Source organism: Vidua macroura, chromosome 2 (genome assembly GCF_024509145.1).
Source record: "Vidua macroura isolate BioBank_ID:100142 chromosome 2, ASM2450914v1, whole genome shotgun sequence".
Lineage (NCBI taxonomy): Eukaryota > Metazoa > Chordata > Aves > Passeriformes > Viduidae > Vidua > Vidua macroura.
The window spans coordinates 2,307,914-2,323,734 of NC_071572.1; the positions used below are offsets into that span (position 1 = coordinate 2,307,914).

General features: G+C 40.5%; 1 protein-coding gene across 1 annotated transcript in view; it reads left to right on the forward strand.

Moving 5' to 3' along the window:
• SIM2 (SIM bHLH transcription factor 2) overlaps positions 1 to 15,821 on the forward strand; it is a 55,721-nt gene that overhangs the window by 16,593 nt on the left and 23,307 nt on the right. The window contains exon 4 of the mRNA XM_053970587.1: positions 1,616 to 1,724. Within this exon, the coding sequence (XP_053826562.1) occupies positions 1,616 to 1,724 (109 nt within the window). The remainder of the gene's footprint in view (positions 1 to 1,615; positions 1,725 to 15,821) is intronic.

The following is a 15,821-nucleotide window of genomic DNA, read 5'->3' on the forward strand; positions in this document are numbered from 1 at the left end:
ACTTTTCTTGGGGGTTTGCGAGGGTTGGCAAGCAGAGCTGGCAGAGGGGACCATGGGGGGCACAGAGGCTCTTCTTTTGGTTTTCTGTGCCAATCTTTACCAGTGGGAAAGGCAAAATTCAGGGCAGGACAGGGAATACACAAATATTTAAGGCAGAATCCTCACCTGTGAGTGTTTGTTCCAGAGCAGTGAAAATCCGTGGAAATCTGATTTTGGGTTCTCCCACGACGCCAGTTGTGTACCTTCAATTTTTGTAGTAATCAGTATTTTTCATTGAAAACAATGTGGAGTTCTTTGGATGTGTGTTTGTTGGAACCCTCTGGCTGCTGAGAATTTGAGACTTTCTGTGCTGCCAGGCACTGACCCCCAGGAGAACACTGCACTGACCTGAGGCCCTGGAGAAGCTTCCAAAATTCAATAATAAACCTGAGATTATAGGTGTGGAGTTAGAATAGAAGTGTGTGATAGCACAGGGTGGGAAACTCAGAGTTGAAGGGTTTGGAATGCAGAAATAGATAGAAAGCAAGGTGGAGGTTTTAGGGTGGAGGCTGCTCCTTCTTCATCTTCTCTTCCTTCTCCTTCTCCTTCTCCTTCTCGTCTCCTTCTCCTTCTCTCTCCCTTCTCCTTCTCCTTCTCTCCTTCTCCTTCTCCTTCTCCTTCTCTCCTTCTCCTTCTCCTTCTCCTTCCTCCTCCTCCTACTCCTACTCTCCTCCTCCTCCTCCTCCTCCTCCTCCTCCTTCTCCTTCTCCTTCTTCTTCACCTCCTTCTCCATGGCTTTGGGTGGTTTTGTGCAATTGGATCAAAAAGTCCCCACTGCGGGCACGGGTGGTTGGGTATTGGGTTAAAAGTGAAAATAATTGAGGTGTCATTTCTGAATTGCACAGTTTATCCTTAAAAGGCCTTGCAGAGAGAGAGATGGGCTCCATTTTTAGTTTGTTGGAGTGAAGTGCTGCAGAACTCAGGGTTTGTGAGACTGTGACAGAGATGAGAACTGATAAACACCTGAGTCCCAACAAGAAATACCCTCTCGCACATTTAATCCTGACCCTGGCAGAAAGAAGTTAGGACTTGACCTGTGTTTATAACAGTGCTATTAGAATTAGTGGCTATAAGAGAAAACAGAGCTCAAGAGGTAGAGAAAACAAGGATATAAACCCATAAAAACCACTTCCAAACCCCTGTTTCTCGAATAACTTTAGAAAAAGTCATTTTGGCCCTGCTGGTGGTGGGAAAACACAAAGGGATTGTGTGAGAGCAGGTGAGAGTTTCTGGGAACCTGGAGGAACATCATTTTTATTTTAATATTTGCCTTCCTGAGAGGCATTTCTACAGCTCCGAGCTTTCCTCCCGTTTGTGGCAATTTAACATTTCTACAGCTGCTCTAATTTATCACTTCATTCCCAGCTCTAACAGGAGCTCTTCTGTCTCTGATGCAACACCAGAAATTCCCACAAAAACCTCTCTGACATCAATCACTGCTGAGGACAGAATTAATTGGGATTAATGGCTGTGATTTGGAAGATGCTTTTGATACACCCAGCTCATGGTTTAAAACTGGAGTGTTTGAGGGCAGAAAATGATCCAGCTGCTTTTATTCCATGGTTTTTTTCCCCAGGTGGAGCTGACTGGAAACAGCATTTATGAGTACATCCACCCCTCGGATCACGACGAGATGACTGCTGTCCTCACTGCCCACCAGCCTCTTCACCCTCACCTCCTGCAAGGTATTTCTGAGATCTGCCATTAAAGCACAGTGGAAAAATCATTTTAAACAACTAATTCCAGGCTAAAACATGACAAATTGCAACCCAAAGCATTCCATGAACCCATATTTCTATTCATATTTATAATATATTTGTATTTGTATTTGTATTTGTATTTGTATTTGTATTTCTATTTCTATTTCTATTTCTATTTCTATTTCTATTTCTATCTGTGTTTATGTTTATGTTCATGGGTAGTTTATATTTATGTTTTATTTATATTTATATTTATATTTATATTTATATTTATACTTATATTTATATTATCTCCATCTCCATCTCCATCTCCATCTATATCTATATCATCTATATCTATATCTATCTCTATATCTATATCATATACATATATATCTATAATTTTGTATATTTATATTTATATTATCTCCATCTATATATCCGTATCTATATCTATATCTATATCATATACACATATCTATAATTTGGTATATATTTATTTATATTTATATTTATATTTATATTTATATTTATATTTATATTTATATCTATATTTATATATTTATATTTATATTTATATTTATATTTATATTTATATTTATATTTGTATTTATACTATCTACATCTATATCTATATCTATAATTTTCTATTTCTATTTCTATTTCTATTTCTATTTCTATTTATATTTCTATTTATATTCCTATTTATCCTGTTTGAAGCTCAAATAAGGGAGCAGCAGGGACTCAAGACTGTGATCCAGGATTTTATGTTCTCACAGGGAATGAGGAACCCTCAATTGAACAATGCCTTTTATGCCACGGAGCTTTAAACAGGTTTTTATCTCAGCCCAGTGCTTGTTTCATCTCCTTGATGAAAGGTCTGAGTGGGAAAAGAACTAACAAAACATCAGCTAATTGGGAAATGGAAGGATATTTTGAATATTTAAAAACAACTGTTAAATTTGAAGATTGGACAAAAAAAAAAAAAAAACAACCCAGATTTAATATTTTCCACTGTAGGCTGTGCAGAAATGGGTCTGGTAAAGGACTTGGGTTTAGAAAATCTCATTTGAAAAGTGACTTTTTGTGGGAAATCAGGTCCTTTTCTGCTGTCACCCACAGAAATATTGACCCCACCCTTTGTGTGTGAAGCTGTCACCTCAGTGTTGCAATTTCTGCGTCAGAAACCAAAATATTCTCATTTCTTTAGTTTGTGCTTCCTCGGGGGCAATTCTTTGAACTTTCAAAGATCAGAACCAGTCTGGCTCCACCACAATGGAGCTCCCACTTGTATTTCATCATTGATTTATCTGGATTTATTGAATTAAGCTGCCAGTCTGTGCCAGTCTTTTCCAAGCACGGCTCTTAAAACACATGAGGAATTTTGGGTTCTTGTGACAATTTAATAATTTAGTCCAGAAATTTTTTTTTTTTTTTTTTTTTTTTTTTTTTTTTTTTGCAATTTTGGTGCCTGTGCTTGGCTCTGGCCTCTGTGATTCCATCAGGGCAGAACTGTGAATTCTGAATTCAGGGAATGTTGATGTGCCTGGGAGCACCTGGACTGCTCCAAATGCTGGAAATGCAAGAATTATCTCAGCCTCCTTCTCTTTTCCTCCTCCCCAAACAGATTGTCAGGAAAAAAAAAAAAAAAAAACAAATAAAAAAACCTCCCTTGGTGTCTTGGAAAGCAAACTCTTATTCTTCTCAAACTCCTCTACATGATTATTTCATACTTTGCTCATTCCTCTGTCAGAATTTAAAAAAAAATATTCATATTTTTTAAAAACCCAGCATTTTTCTCCCTTTTTCCAACTTACTGAAAAACAGAGGAGACACCTCTGATGTAAATGATTTAAGGGTGATTTTTATGGTGGGACTGGATAATCTTTAAAGTCTTTCCCTACCACAATAATTCTGTGAAATCCAGGAGTTGTCATGCAGGTTTGCTGATATCCAGAATTAGTAGTGAGATATTTTATACCTGCTGGCTTGGCAATGGCAGCATCCTTCTGTTTTGCTTAAAATTTAAATTTTTATCAATTCATTATTGGAGATTTTTACAGATTTAAAGCCAGGAGCAACTGACTGGGATGAATTTTTGTGTAAAAACCAAATAATCCCACAATTTTTCCTGCTCTTCCCAGATCAATTCCTCATTCTCTGCAGCTTCCTTTGCCTCATCCTACATTGATAAGGAAATTTAGGACAGGAATAAGGAGAATTATTTTCAATTTTGGTCAGTTTGTGTGTGTTTTGTATCAAATTTTGTGCGGCAGAGGAAATTAATTGCTAAAAAAACCTCAAAGCAGCAGCATCTCCTTTGGATTCCCAGATCTGGAGGAGATAAATAAAAGAATTCTGTTGTGTTTCGGGATTATTTTATTTTATTTTATCTTATTTCTGGAGCGTTTGTATAAAATTATCCGGAATCTACAGCTAAATCTTTCTAAAATGCACGGAATGAACAAATATTTATTTACTGTTGCCTTCCCTGTGCCAGTAATTCCCTTTCCTGCAGTGTTTTATCCATTAAAATCTTGAGCTATAACCTGAAACTACCTGGCCTGCAATAGCCAAAGCAAATTTTTTATTTAATCCAGTGAACAAAAGACAGGAATGAAGCAACTTCTGCCTGTATCTGAGTAAATATTTTCAATATTTAAGTAAAACGTGGAGTTCTACAAATAACTTAACGGGCAGTGAAGTGAAAGCAGCTTGTTAAAAAAAAAAACAAAAAACAAAAGAAAACCAGACTATTTTAATGGCATTTTTTTGTCATTTCAGTTTGATTTTCTCTCTTTCAATCTTTTAAAACACGCCTGAATCATCAAGTCACGGGGTGGAATCAAAAATTTCCTTTTAGAAAACTTTATTATCTTGTAGATTTCTGCAATCTGGGGTGTTGCTTAGGCATAAAATCAATATTTCACCGTAGGCACAGAGTTTTATATCCCAAATTCCCAGCTTGGCTCACACTCCTTGCCTTGCTCAAGATGTTTCCTTCAGCTAAAGCTCAGATATTTATCTCCATTTTTAGTGCAGCAGCTGTAGATCTGTTTGGAGAGGAATAAAATCACAAATATCAACAATACCTGTGCTTTGTGACATTCTGTAACTGGGATTAAATAACCCAGAGCACTGATTATTTTTGACTTCTGGTTTTAGAGTTTTTTGTAAATTTGGGTGCCGCCTCTTTGTTTATTTCGCAGGGAAATGCAAATTATTGCTTTGCATAAAACCACGCGGTGTGTTTCCTTAATCCTCAATGTCACATTGTTTTTCTTCAGCTAAATCACCCCAGTATTAAAAAAAAAAAACAACAAACCCCATATTATTTGTAAAGCATAAAAATTCTTAAATTATTATATTTTAATTTTTTAAAGTCATGCAGAGCAAGGCACGGCTTCAAACACAGAGTGCAGCTAATTTGTTTTCCTAAAAGACAGGGAAATACTTGAATAATCACATGATTCCAAAAGTTTGGATTTCATAGCAATAATAAATGTAATAAAATTTGAGAATATGATGAGGGAAGTGCCCAGAGCAGCTGTGGTTGCCCCTGGATCCCTGGCAGTGCCCAAGGCCAGGTTGAACATTTTTTTGTTTTTTGTTTTTGTTTTTGGTTTTGGTTTTGGTTTTGGTTTTGGTTTTGGGTTTTTTTGGTTTTTTTTGTTAGGGTTGGGATTAAATGTATGGATGGTATTTCTTGTTTATTAGTTTTTATATTATAGCCTATAGTCTTTATTTATATTATAGTAAAAACCGTGAGTTTTACACTAATACTCTAAATACTCTTTAATACTCTAAAAACTGAGCTGTATTTTTTTCTCTACAAGGTCTTTTAAGGATAAACTGTCTCATTAAGAAATGACACTTAAATGATTTTTGCTTTTAACCCAATAATTAATTACTTGTGGTCTGTAATGTGGACTTTTTAATTTAATTACTCAATGCTACTTAAACTTATGAAGGAGAAGGTGAAGAAGAAGCACTAGTCTCTGCTCTAAAACCTCCATTTTCTTTTATATATATTATTATATTTTGAAACTTTAAACTCTGAGTTTTTTACTGTGTGGTATTACACACTTCTATTCAAACTCCACATTTTGGAGTTCTATTATTGAATTTTGGACGCTTTCTCTATGGCTTTAGGTCAAATGCAGTGTTCTCTTGGGGGTCGGTGCCTGTCAGCAGAGGAAATCTGAAATTCTCAGGAGCCAGGGTTCCAAACCATTCCAGGATTCTGGAATGAAGAAGTGACTTAATTACTGTGTGTGCACAAATTTCCAAAGAAACGAAATACTGGGAACTAAAGTATGGATTTAGAATAAAAAAAAAAAAAAAAAAAAACAAACTAAAATTTCAAGGACCAACATCTGTGCATTGAAACCACAAAAGTTCAAATCAGACTAATGCACACATTTTTAACTGGGAGTTTGATCAGCCACAGTTAAAATATTCTGAGGGAAGCAGTGATTTCTTCCAGTTTTGACATCTCCAGATGAAGGCTGGGTGTCTTTGCAGAAGACAGAATTTAGGCAAAGAGAAGTTCTTGAGCTCAGCCCAGGAGTAAAAGCCTTTGATAAGGAAATTCAGGGTAGGAATAAGGAAAATTATTTCAAATTTTGATCCATTTATGTGCGTTTTGTATGGAATTGTGTGTGGCAGAGGAAATTACCTGCTAAAAACCTCAAAGCAACAGCGTCACCTTTGGATTCCTGGACTTGGAGAAGATATTTATACTTATATTATTTATATTTATATATGTTTATAATTTAGGGTAATTATATATACTTTTAGTATATTTATATTTAGATTTAGATTTAGATTTAGATTTATGTTTATATGTATAGTTATAGTTATATTTAATGACCTGAACTGCCCAGGTCACTTCTCTGATTTAATTCTCCTTCAGATTTTAAGTCTCCAGACCCTGACACAATGAAAAGCATAAACCCCATGAGCTGTTTGGAGTATTTCAGCTCGAGCTGACAAAGTTTTTAAGCTGCTTTTTGCTTGCATGACCAGCATAGAAAATGCAAAGCAATAGGTGCAGATCCCTTGCTGTGAGAGAAGCCAACAGCTGAGGGTGTTTTGGGTGTGGAGAAGGAATAACCTCCCTCTCATGCACATGAAAATTGGGAATGGCTCAGCAAATCACCTCATGTGAGTGCTCAGGCAAACTTTGCTGCATTTGTGACAAAATGAATTCTCTTCAGTGGGTGTGGGTTAGCAGGAAAAATAAGAAAGAGGTAAATAAAAGAGGAGAATATTCTGATATCTGCTCCGGGCTGTGAGTGCTGGCTGCGCTCAGATCTCAGATGATGCCAAATATTGCTCAAGTATTTCTGGTGTGCAGCACCTCGGTGTGTTTTGGGTTGGTTTGGTGGCTGTGGAGCCTCAGCCCTGAGTTTCACACTCCGTGTTCCATCTGCACAGGCAAACATCAGGATTCCTGGGCCTCTGTCCTAAACCAGGATCAGGTAAAAGCAGTTTCTGACCCTGCAAAGTTAAATTTGTGTCTGACCAGAGCCTCGGGGACTCCTCCTTAGTGCAGGACATGCCAGGGGCTGCTTGTGCTGCCCTGCCAAACTCTGGCTCATCCTGGAATATCCTGAGTGGGGAGGGACCCACAAGGATCATGGAATTCTGTCCCTGCCCAGACCCCCCAAAAATCCCACCCTGGGCATCCGTGGCAGCGCTGCCCAAAGGCTCCTGGAGCTCTGGCATTCCCTGGGGAGCCTGGGCAGTGCCAGCACCCAGTGGTGTTGTTGTTGAGATGGATATATGATATATTTACACACACACACCTGTGAGAGATAACAAGGGTTACTGTTGGAACCCTGGCTGCTGAGAATTTGGGATTTTCTGTGCTGCCAGGCACTGACCCCCAGGAGAACACTGCATTGACCTGAGGCCCTGGAGAAGCTTCCAAAATTCAATAATAAAACTGAGATTATAGGTGTGGAGTTAGAATAGAAGTGTGTGATAGCACAGGGTGGGAAACTCAGAGTTGAAGGGTTTGGAATGCAGGAATAGATAGAAAGCTCCTTCTTCTTCACCTTCTCCTTCTCCTTCTCCTCCTTCTCCTTCTCCTTCTCCTTCTCCTTCTCCTTCTCCTTCTCCTTCTCCTTCTCCTTCTCCTTCTCCTTCTCCTTCTCCTTCTCCTTCTCCTTCTCCTTCTCCTTCTCCTTCTTCTCCTTCTCCCCCTTTGCCTTCTCCTCCTACACCTTCTTCTCCACGGGTTTGGGTGGTTTTGTGTTATTGCATAAAAAAGTCTGCATTGCTGACCGCAAGTAGTTGATTAAGTTAAAAATAAAAATAATTTAAGTATCATTCCTCAATTAAACAATTTATCCTTAAAAGGTCTTATAGAAAAAAAAGTCTCCATTTTATAGGTTGTTAGTGTGAAGTACTGTAAAACTCACAACTTATAAAACTGCAATATAGACAAAAACTAAAAAACATCTAAATCCAAACAAAAAATGCCATCTCACACATTTAATGCCAACCCTGACCCTAGAAAAAAAAACTTTTTTTCAAAAGTTGAATTTCAAAAATTCAACATTACTTTACTACAATGTGTTTTCAAGTTTTATACCCTTAACAAAGTTATTAGTTATATTAAAACAACTCATTATATTTATTGGACAAAGTAAGTGCTTACTGTATTTTACTGGTATAAAGTAATTAATGTTAATAATTAATTGGTAAGAGTTTAATTTAATTATTAAGGTATGGATGTTGTTCACTAAGGCACTGCAAATATCCCTTGTGTATTTATTTTATCACTTCCTATGTTAACAGCCTTGTTTTTCTCTTTGCTATGGATAAACTCATATTTTATTAATTTCTTTTCCTGCTAACTTAGTTGTTTGCTCTGCAGACCAGCTGCTAAGCCTGTCTACACCCGGGCAGTGCCCAGCACCCTCTGGGGGAAGAACCTTGTCCTAAAATCCAACCTAAACCTGCCCTGGCCCAGCCCCAGCAGCTCCCTGGGTCCTGTGGGGTCACAGATCAGGGGTGGCCCTCGGGAGGAGCTGCAGCCCTTGAGGAGTTTCCCCTCAGCTTCCTCTGCTCCAGCTGGACATTCCAAGTGTCCTCTCCTTGTGTGGCCCCTCCAGGCCCTTCACCATCCTCGTGTTCCTCCTTTGGGCACTCTCGGAGAGCTTTTAGATCTTCCTTCTATGCTGGCACCCAGAACAGCCCCAGCACTCGGGGTGAGGTCGATCGACAGCAGCTCCAGAAGTCCCTGCAGATCTTGAGGAGTTTGAACCTTTCCTCTCCTCACTCAGAGCTTAAATCCAAACATCCAGGCCAGCCCAAGCTGCCAGAGCTCAGCAGCAAAGAGTTTTGGCTCTGGCGTGGTGAGGGGACGAGGCTGGCAGGGGTTTGTGACACTGATGCCTTGTGAAAGCTGAGCTAGAGCAGAGCTGGACAGAGCTGAAGAATAAAGCAGGGATTTATGAAAAGGATCTCCTCCATGGATCCACCTTGGGCAGCAGCAGAGCCCAGCCAGGGCTGCACCCAAGAGGAACCAAAATGGTCCCAAAATGCACGAGCGCTCCCGGGGGCTCTCACTGGGATCAGCTCTGCTCCATTTGCACCTTGCAGTTCATTGTCCCATTCCAGCTTTAGCCCAGGCACTCCCATCCTGCTTGTTTTTCTCTCTCCAGCCCACGCTGTTTGTGCTCCTGGGCCTGAGCTTTGGATCATTTGTCCTTGGTGCCCAGCTGGAGCAGGAATTGTTTTGTCTCCCTGCTCTGTGAACAGAGCTCACCATCCCATAATATGAATCCCAGACTCACACACTAAAGCAGCACAGAATGTGAAAAATAGAAAAGCTCACACCTGAGCCATTGATGTGATGCCACCAAGTGCCCTCTCCAGGGGGGATGAGCACTTTGGAGGAGGCTGAAATTGGGGCTGGATTTCAGGGACTGGGTGCTGAGGGTTGCTCCAGGATTACTGATCACATCCAGCTCCCACCAGGAGGGTCTTTGAAGGGAAAACCATGGAATGCCAACACAAGCTGGCATGACCATGAGCAACCAGGACCTTAAGGCCTCAAATGTTACAACCAGAACATCTGGCTTGCTGCTCTGTCTCCCTGTTGATGCAGAAATCTTTGTTTCCCAGTTCACAACACAGAGTTGAAGGCTTGCAGCAGGGCAGCAACACTTCCCAACCCATCCATCTCTTGTCCTGGCAGCTGCTGCAAGTGAGACAACAAGAAAATAAAAAATATTTGCACTGCAGGTTAGCCAGGAGAAGGAATTGAATTAATCAATGCTGCCCTTCCATGTGTGTTTGCGGGCAGACATTGTGTGTCTCTTATTGCTTTCAGATGCTTTTCCTGGGATTTGAAAGCTTTAAAACACATCCATAGCTTCCCAAATTTTGCTGATTCACACGGCGAGGTGTGGTGTGCTAAAAGCAGTTTATTAACACTCCCCAGAGCAGGGAGAGCAATGTGGAAATTCCTGCAGTTCTCCCAGTTTTCTGCTAACAGCTGGATAATTCAGAAATGATGAGTTACAACCTGATGGAAGCTGCAGAGGAATGTGGAATACATTATGTCAGCCTTTCCCCACTCCACTTGATGCTTTAAGGGCTCTGTTTCCCTCAGCCAAGCAGCAAATCCCTGTGCAGAATTTTCCTCCACCTTCCCTACATGCAGAAACTTCATATTTAAAGAAGGGAGTAGAAAAATTTTGCCTCTGGCAAGATGCTTTTGGCATGAATTTATGAAGAATTTTTCTAGTAGTACATGGGCAAAATACCAACATTGTAAAGTATTTTAGTTTTCATTAATTTAAAAATATTTTACAGGAGAACCATTACTGAGAGGTGATGGCTTAATATGATCCTGTTGCCACTGTTTCTTAGGGTTACTTTAAATCTGAGAAACATAGAAATATTAATTTCAGAAATTCTAGTTTACAAATTATAATTATAAATTTTGATTTGCAAAAGTGGAAAAAGAGGCCAAATTGCTGACAAGTCACTAAAATATCTCTTTTCATTGGTAATTAACAGTAAAATTTACCAAAGCAGAGTGTAAAAATTTGTTGTTTTCTTTTTTGCTGAGTTCCTTCCCCAGGAAAACTTTGTGAGGAGCAAAGGGGAATTTAGGGGAATGGCAGTAAATGGCTGAGTTTGGATATGATAGGAATGATAATGGAGAATTTCCCCTCTGCAGCACTGCCAGGATTCTGAACACAGGCAGGAAACAGAACAAACTGCCCAAATGGGGAGGAAATTTGGGCAGTCTGTGCAAGTTTGGAACTCCAGGATGGGCTGACAACAGAACTGGTTTTGCTTTTCTACCACAACAAATCATTAGCAGGGAAAATCGAGGCGTTTGCAAGCCCCTTTTGCCAATCCTGGATTTCCACCTTCTAGGATTATCCAGAAATTGTGGTTTTTGCAGGCATCTCTTCTGTATGAGCCCTGCGCCTCTTTTTTTTTGGTTTGGAATTTGGTGTCACCCTCGCTCAGAACGAAGGGATGGAAGTTGTGGTGTCCTGTATCCTGGTCAGCTTGGACAGGAGGAGCTTCCAGGAGACCTCAGAGCTCCTTTCCAGGCTCTGAGGAGCTCCAAAGAGCTGGAGAAGAACTTCTCATGAGGGCAAGGGGGAATGGTTTTAAACTGAAAAAGGACAACAGGGTTAGGTGGGATATTGGGAATTAGGGATTGTTCCCTGGCAGGGTGGGCAGGGGCTGGGATGGAATTCCCAGAGCAGCTGGGGCTGCCCCTGGATCCCTGGCAGTGCCCAAGGCCAGGTTGGACATTGGGACAGTGGGAGGTGTCCCTGCCATGGCAGGGGTGGCACTGGGTGAGTTTTAGGATATTCCTCTGGGAGGAAAGGCTGGGATTGTTCACCTGCACAGGAGAAGATTTGGGCTGAGCTCAGGGTGGCCTTGCAGGGCCTGGAGGAGCCCCAGGAAAGCTGGAGAGAGACAATTTCCAGGGGATGCAGAGACAGGACACAGGGAATGGCTTCAAACTGACAAGAAAGTGGGGTTAGATGGGAGATTGGGAATTAGGAATTGTTCCCTGGGATGGAATTCCCAGAGCAGCTGGGGCTGCCCCTGGATCCCTGGCAGTGCCCAAGGCCAGGTTGGACACTGGGGCTGGAGCAGCCTGGCACAGTGGGAGGTGTCCCTGCCATGGCAGGGGTGGCACTGGATAATTTTTAAGATCCTTCCAACCCAAACCATTCTGGGATTCTTTCTGTCTCTCACAAATCCATAACGTTGTCTCCATAACCAGAGCTCCTGCTGAGCTGTCTCAGCGGGCCCTGGGCCCCAGGTGCTCTGCAGATCCCAGCACAATCCCAGCAGAGCACGTGTGGCTTCACAGAACAGCGCAGATCCAAAAAAAAAAAAATAACCAACTAAAAGGGACAAATCCGTGCAGAGTGTCTGGGGGATGGGCAGTGAAGTGGATTTCTGTTATCTGTGTTTTCAGGGTGGGATCTGTCCCCAGCACATGGCCTTATCTCCAGAGGGATGCAGGAGCTCCAGGCAGGAACAAGGTGGACGGGAAGGGAGGTGGAATCAGCTGGCCATTTTTAGGTGCTCTAAAAATGCTTGTATTTCCATTTCCCATCTCCTCCACCAGAGCTGGAATTTGGGTTTGCACCCCAGCTGCTCTGTGGAGTGGACACAAATCACTGGCTGTGGCAACAGCTCCCAATTTTAATGATTCTTTCCACATTTTTTTTTTTTTGGTGCAGTGACAGATGAGATGCCCCATTCCTAAAGCAACACGTGGGCAGTTTTAGGAATATTCCTTTACAAAGTGGTTCTGCAACAGAGCAGAGTCATGTTTTGCCAATGTCAAAATCTGGAAATGGGAGATAAAAGAGCAGCTTTTACCTCAGAAAAAAACAAAGGCATGAGAGGTGAAGCTGTGGGGAAAAAAGTCCATGGTGATCTTTCTTTCCTCACTCCACTGAGCAACAACAGGATTTAGTGACTGTTTTCTGTCAAAAGAGATTAAAGATGGATTAGAAAGCAAAGATGGATTTCAGAGTTGCTCCTCTAGGGATGGACGGTCCTGGCTTCCATAAACAGAACCATAATTTCCCAGAAATGCTTGGAGAATCCTGCTTGGCAGTCATGCAATGGGAGTGAACAAATGCACAAATTCCTGATCCAAAATATCGAGACTCCTTTTCTTTACCATGCCATTTATTGTGTTTATGAGAGTATGAAAATACAGATCTGTGAAACAGAAAAAAGCTGGTTTATTCTTGCCCTAAAATCAAACTGTATTGCAGGATAGGCTAATAAAAGAAAAGAGATTCGTGGAGAGGAGTCCCTTTCTGGGAAAGAAATACAACTTCTCTATGTCCACACCAGCATGGATTTTCTGTGCTCTTATCCCCAGGTCACTGTGTTTCAGCTCTGGGAGGGTGTTTGGACAAATCTAGGATGGGATTTGAATGAAACCATTTAATTTCTGCCTCATTTATAGCTTTTACTGAATCTACTCAGCTCCATCTGTTCAGGCAGGGAGATCTGTAAGCTGAGCAAGCAATAGGGAAATAATGATTAAAACAGAAATAATTGTTAGAACAGAAAAACTTTGATGAGTCTGATAAGGGAAGCATGGATTTGGGTAAAAAATAAGCAGTGCTGCATTTGAAATGGACATCCTGGACATGGATATGGGCCCTGATCTCATGGAATCACAAAATCTTGGAATGGTTTGGGTTGGAAGGGACCTTAAAGCTCATCCAGCACCCACTGGGTGCTCCAAGCCCCAATGTCCAACCTTGGACACCTCCAGGGATGGGAAATCCACAAGAATTTGGATTAATAAATAGATAAATAAATGGATAGAATAGAATGGAATGGAATGGAATGGAATAGAATAGAATAGAATAGAATAGAATAGAATAGAATAGAATAGAATAGAATAGAATAGAATAGAATGAAATAGCTGTGCTGGAAGTGACCCACAAGGATCTCCCAGTTCCAGCTGGAATATCTCTGTAAGATTTTCTGCTCTCTCCAGGATTATTTTGGTTCTCATCCTTCATCAGCTGATGTCTGCAACCTGTTGGCTTCACCTTTTCTCTAGAATGAACAGAATAGTTTATACATAGAATTTTGAACATTTTTTAACTCTCACAGGAAAGGTGTTCACATAACCTCCAATGATGCATTTAGATAATTAACATTCCTGAATAATTAAATACAATGGCCAAGCTTCAGTTATTAGATGAATATTCTCTAATAATTAAGAAGCTTATTTTCCTTTAGTGTTGTTTACACTGTGGTTCAGTAATAGCATTTTATTATTCTCTATTTTCTCTCTTGACTTTCATATCTATGTGCTTATCCCAGAAATCTCTTGACCCTTAAGAACTCCATTGGGTTTCTTTCTTTTACCTCTTCTTCACAGCCCAAATTCTCCCTGGGCTCACACATTTGCTTGAAAGAACCCCAGTGATATCAATAATTTCACTACTAAGTCTAAATGCTGCTTGTTGCTATTTTTTTTTTTTCCAATTTTTTCCAAACTTAACTGTGGTTTCTCCTATTTGAATATTCATTGTCTCCCTCTTTGTTTGCTGAACCTCTAAACACCCCATTTTCTGCATCATCCTCTTAAAGCTTTATCTTAAAGCTCATCCAGTGCCACCCCATTGGGTGCTCCAAGCCCCAGTGTCCAACCTGGCCTTGGACACTTCCAGGGATGGGAAATCCACAAGAATTTGGAATAATAAATATATAAAATAAATGAATAGACTAGAATAGACTAGAATAGAATAGACTAGACTAGAATGGAATGGAATGGAATGGAATGGAATGGAATGGAATGGAATGGAATGGAATGGAATAGAATAGCTGAGCTGGAAGTGACCTACAAGAATCACCCAGCTGTGATATTTTGAGTTTTGCTTTATTCTGATGGATGTGGCAGCATCCAGCAGCATCCCAGGACTTCATTTTCCTTTCAATCAGCTTTACAATTGCAAATTTAATTCAGTTCTTTTTCGCTTTGCTGCCCGTTTCTCCTACTTTTGGGGGTACTGGAGGTGGGGGGGGGGGGTCACACTGGCAAAGTTAACACAAGAACCAATTAATTAGTTTTTTTTATGTTCATTCACAGTCTTGCACATTCCAGAGCCATTCCTGACTCATGGGATGAGGCTTCAGCCACAGCAAATCTCTGCTGTGTGGCTTCCCCCCACCCAATGTCTAAATTTTATTTAAAACTCAGCAGTGGGTGTCCCAGCTCCTTCAAGTGCCAGCTTTTCCCCAGAGGGATCTAATTTTAATTAGAGAGATAAATGGGAAATTCAAATGCTCAGGAAACATTTCTTTCCCTTCTTTGCTAAATCCTTTTTCTGTGGTTGTATCTTCAGACCTTTAACCCCCAAAATTAAAATAGAATTAAAATAGAATAGAGAACATGTTGGTCGTGAGGCTCAAACCGCTGCGTGTGTGTGGCCAGGAGGGGGGAATTGCACATTACTAACCACAAATAATTAATTACTACATTAAAAATAAAAATAATTTAAATGCAATTTCTTAATTAAACAGTTTATCCTTAAAAGACCTTATAAAAAAAATTTAAGCTCCATTTTTTAGTTTATTAATAACATACTATAAAACTCACTATTTATAAAACTATAATATAAATAAAACCTAATAAACATCAAAATCCAAACAAAACCAAAGAAACCAAACCAAAACAAAAACAACAACAAAAAAAGCCAACTCAATATCAGTGATGGTAAAACCAGAAATTTGGAGATCTAATCGTGCTGAGTTGGCCAAATTTCACAGGGAATCCTAAGAGGAAAGTGAAATAAATCCTGAGGGCCAGGATGGAGTGGGAAAGGAGAATGGCTTGATGCCTTGAGCTAGAGCAGAGCTGGGCAGAGCTAAAGAACAAAGCAGGGATTTATTAAAGGATCTCCTGCATGGATCCACCTTGGGCAGCACCAGAGCCCAGCCAGGGCTGCACCCAAGAGGAACCAAAATGGTCCCAAAATGCACGAGCGCTCCCGGGGGCTCTCACTGGGATCAGCTCTGCTCCATTTGCACCTTGCAGTTCATTGTCCCATTCCAGCTTTAGCC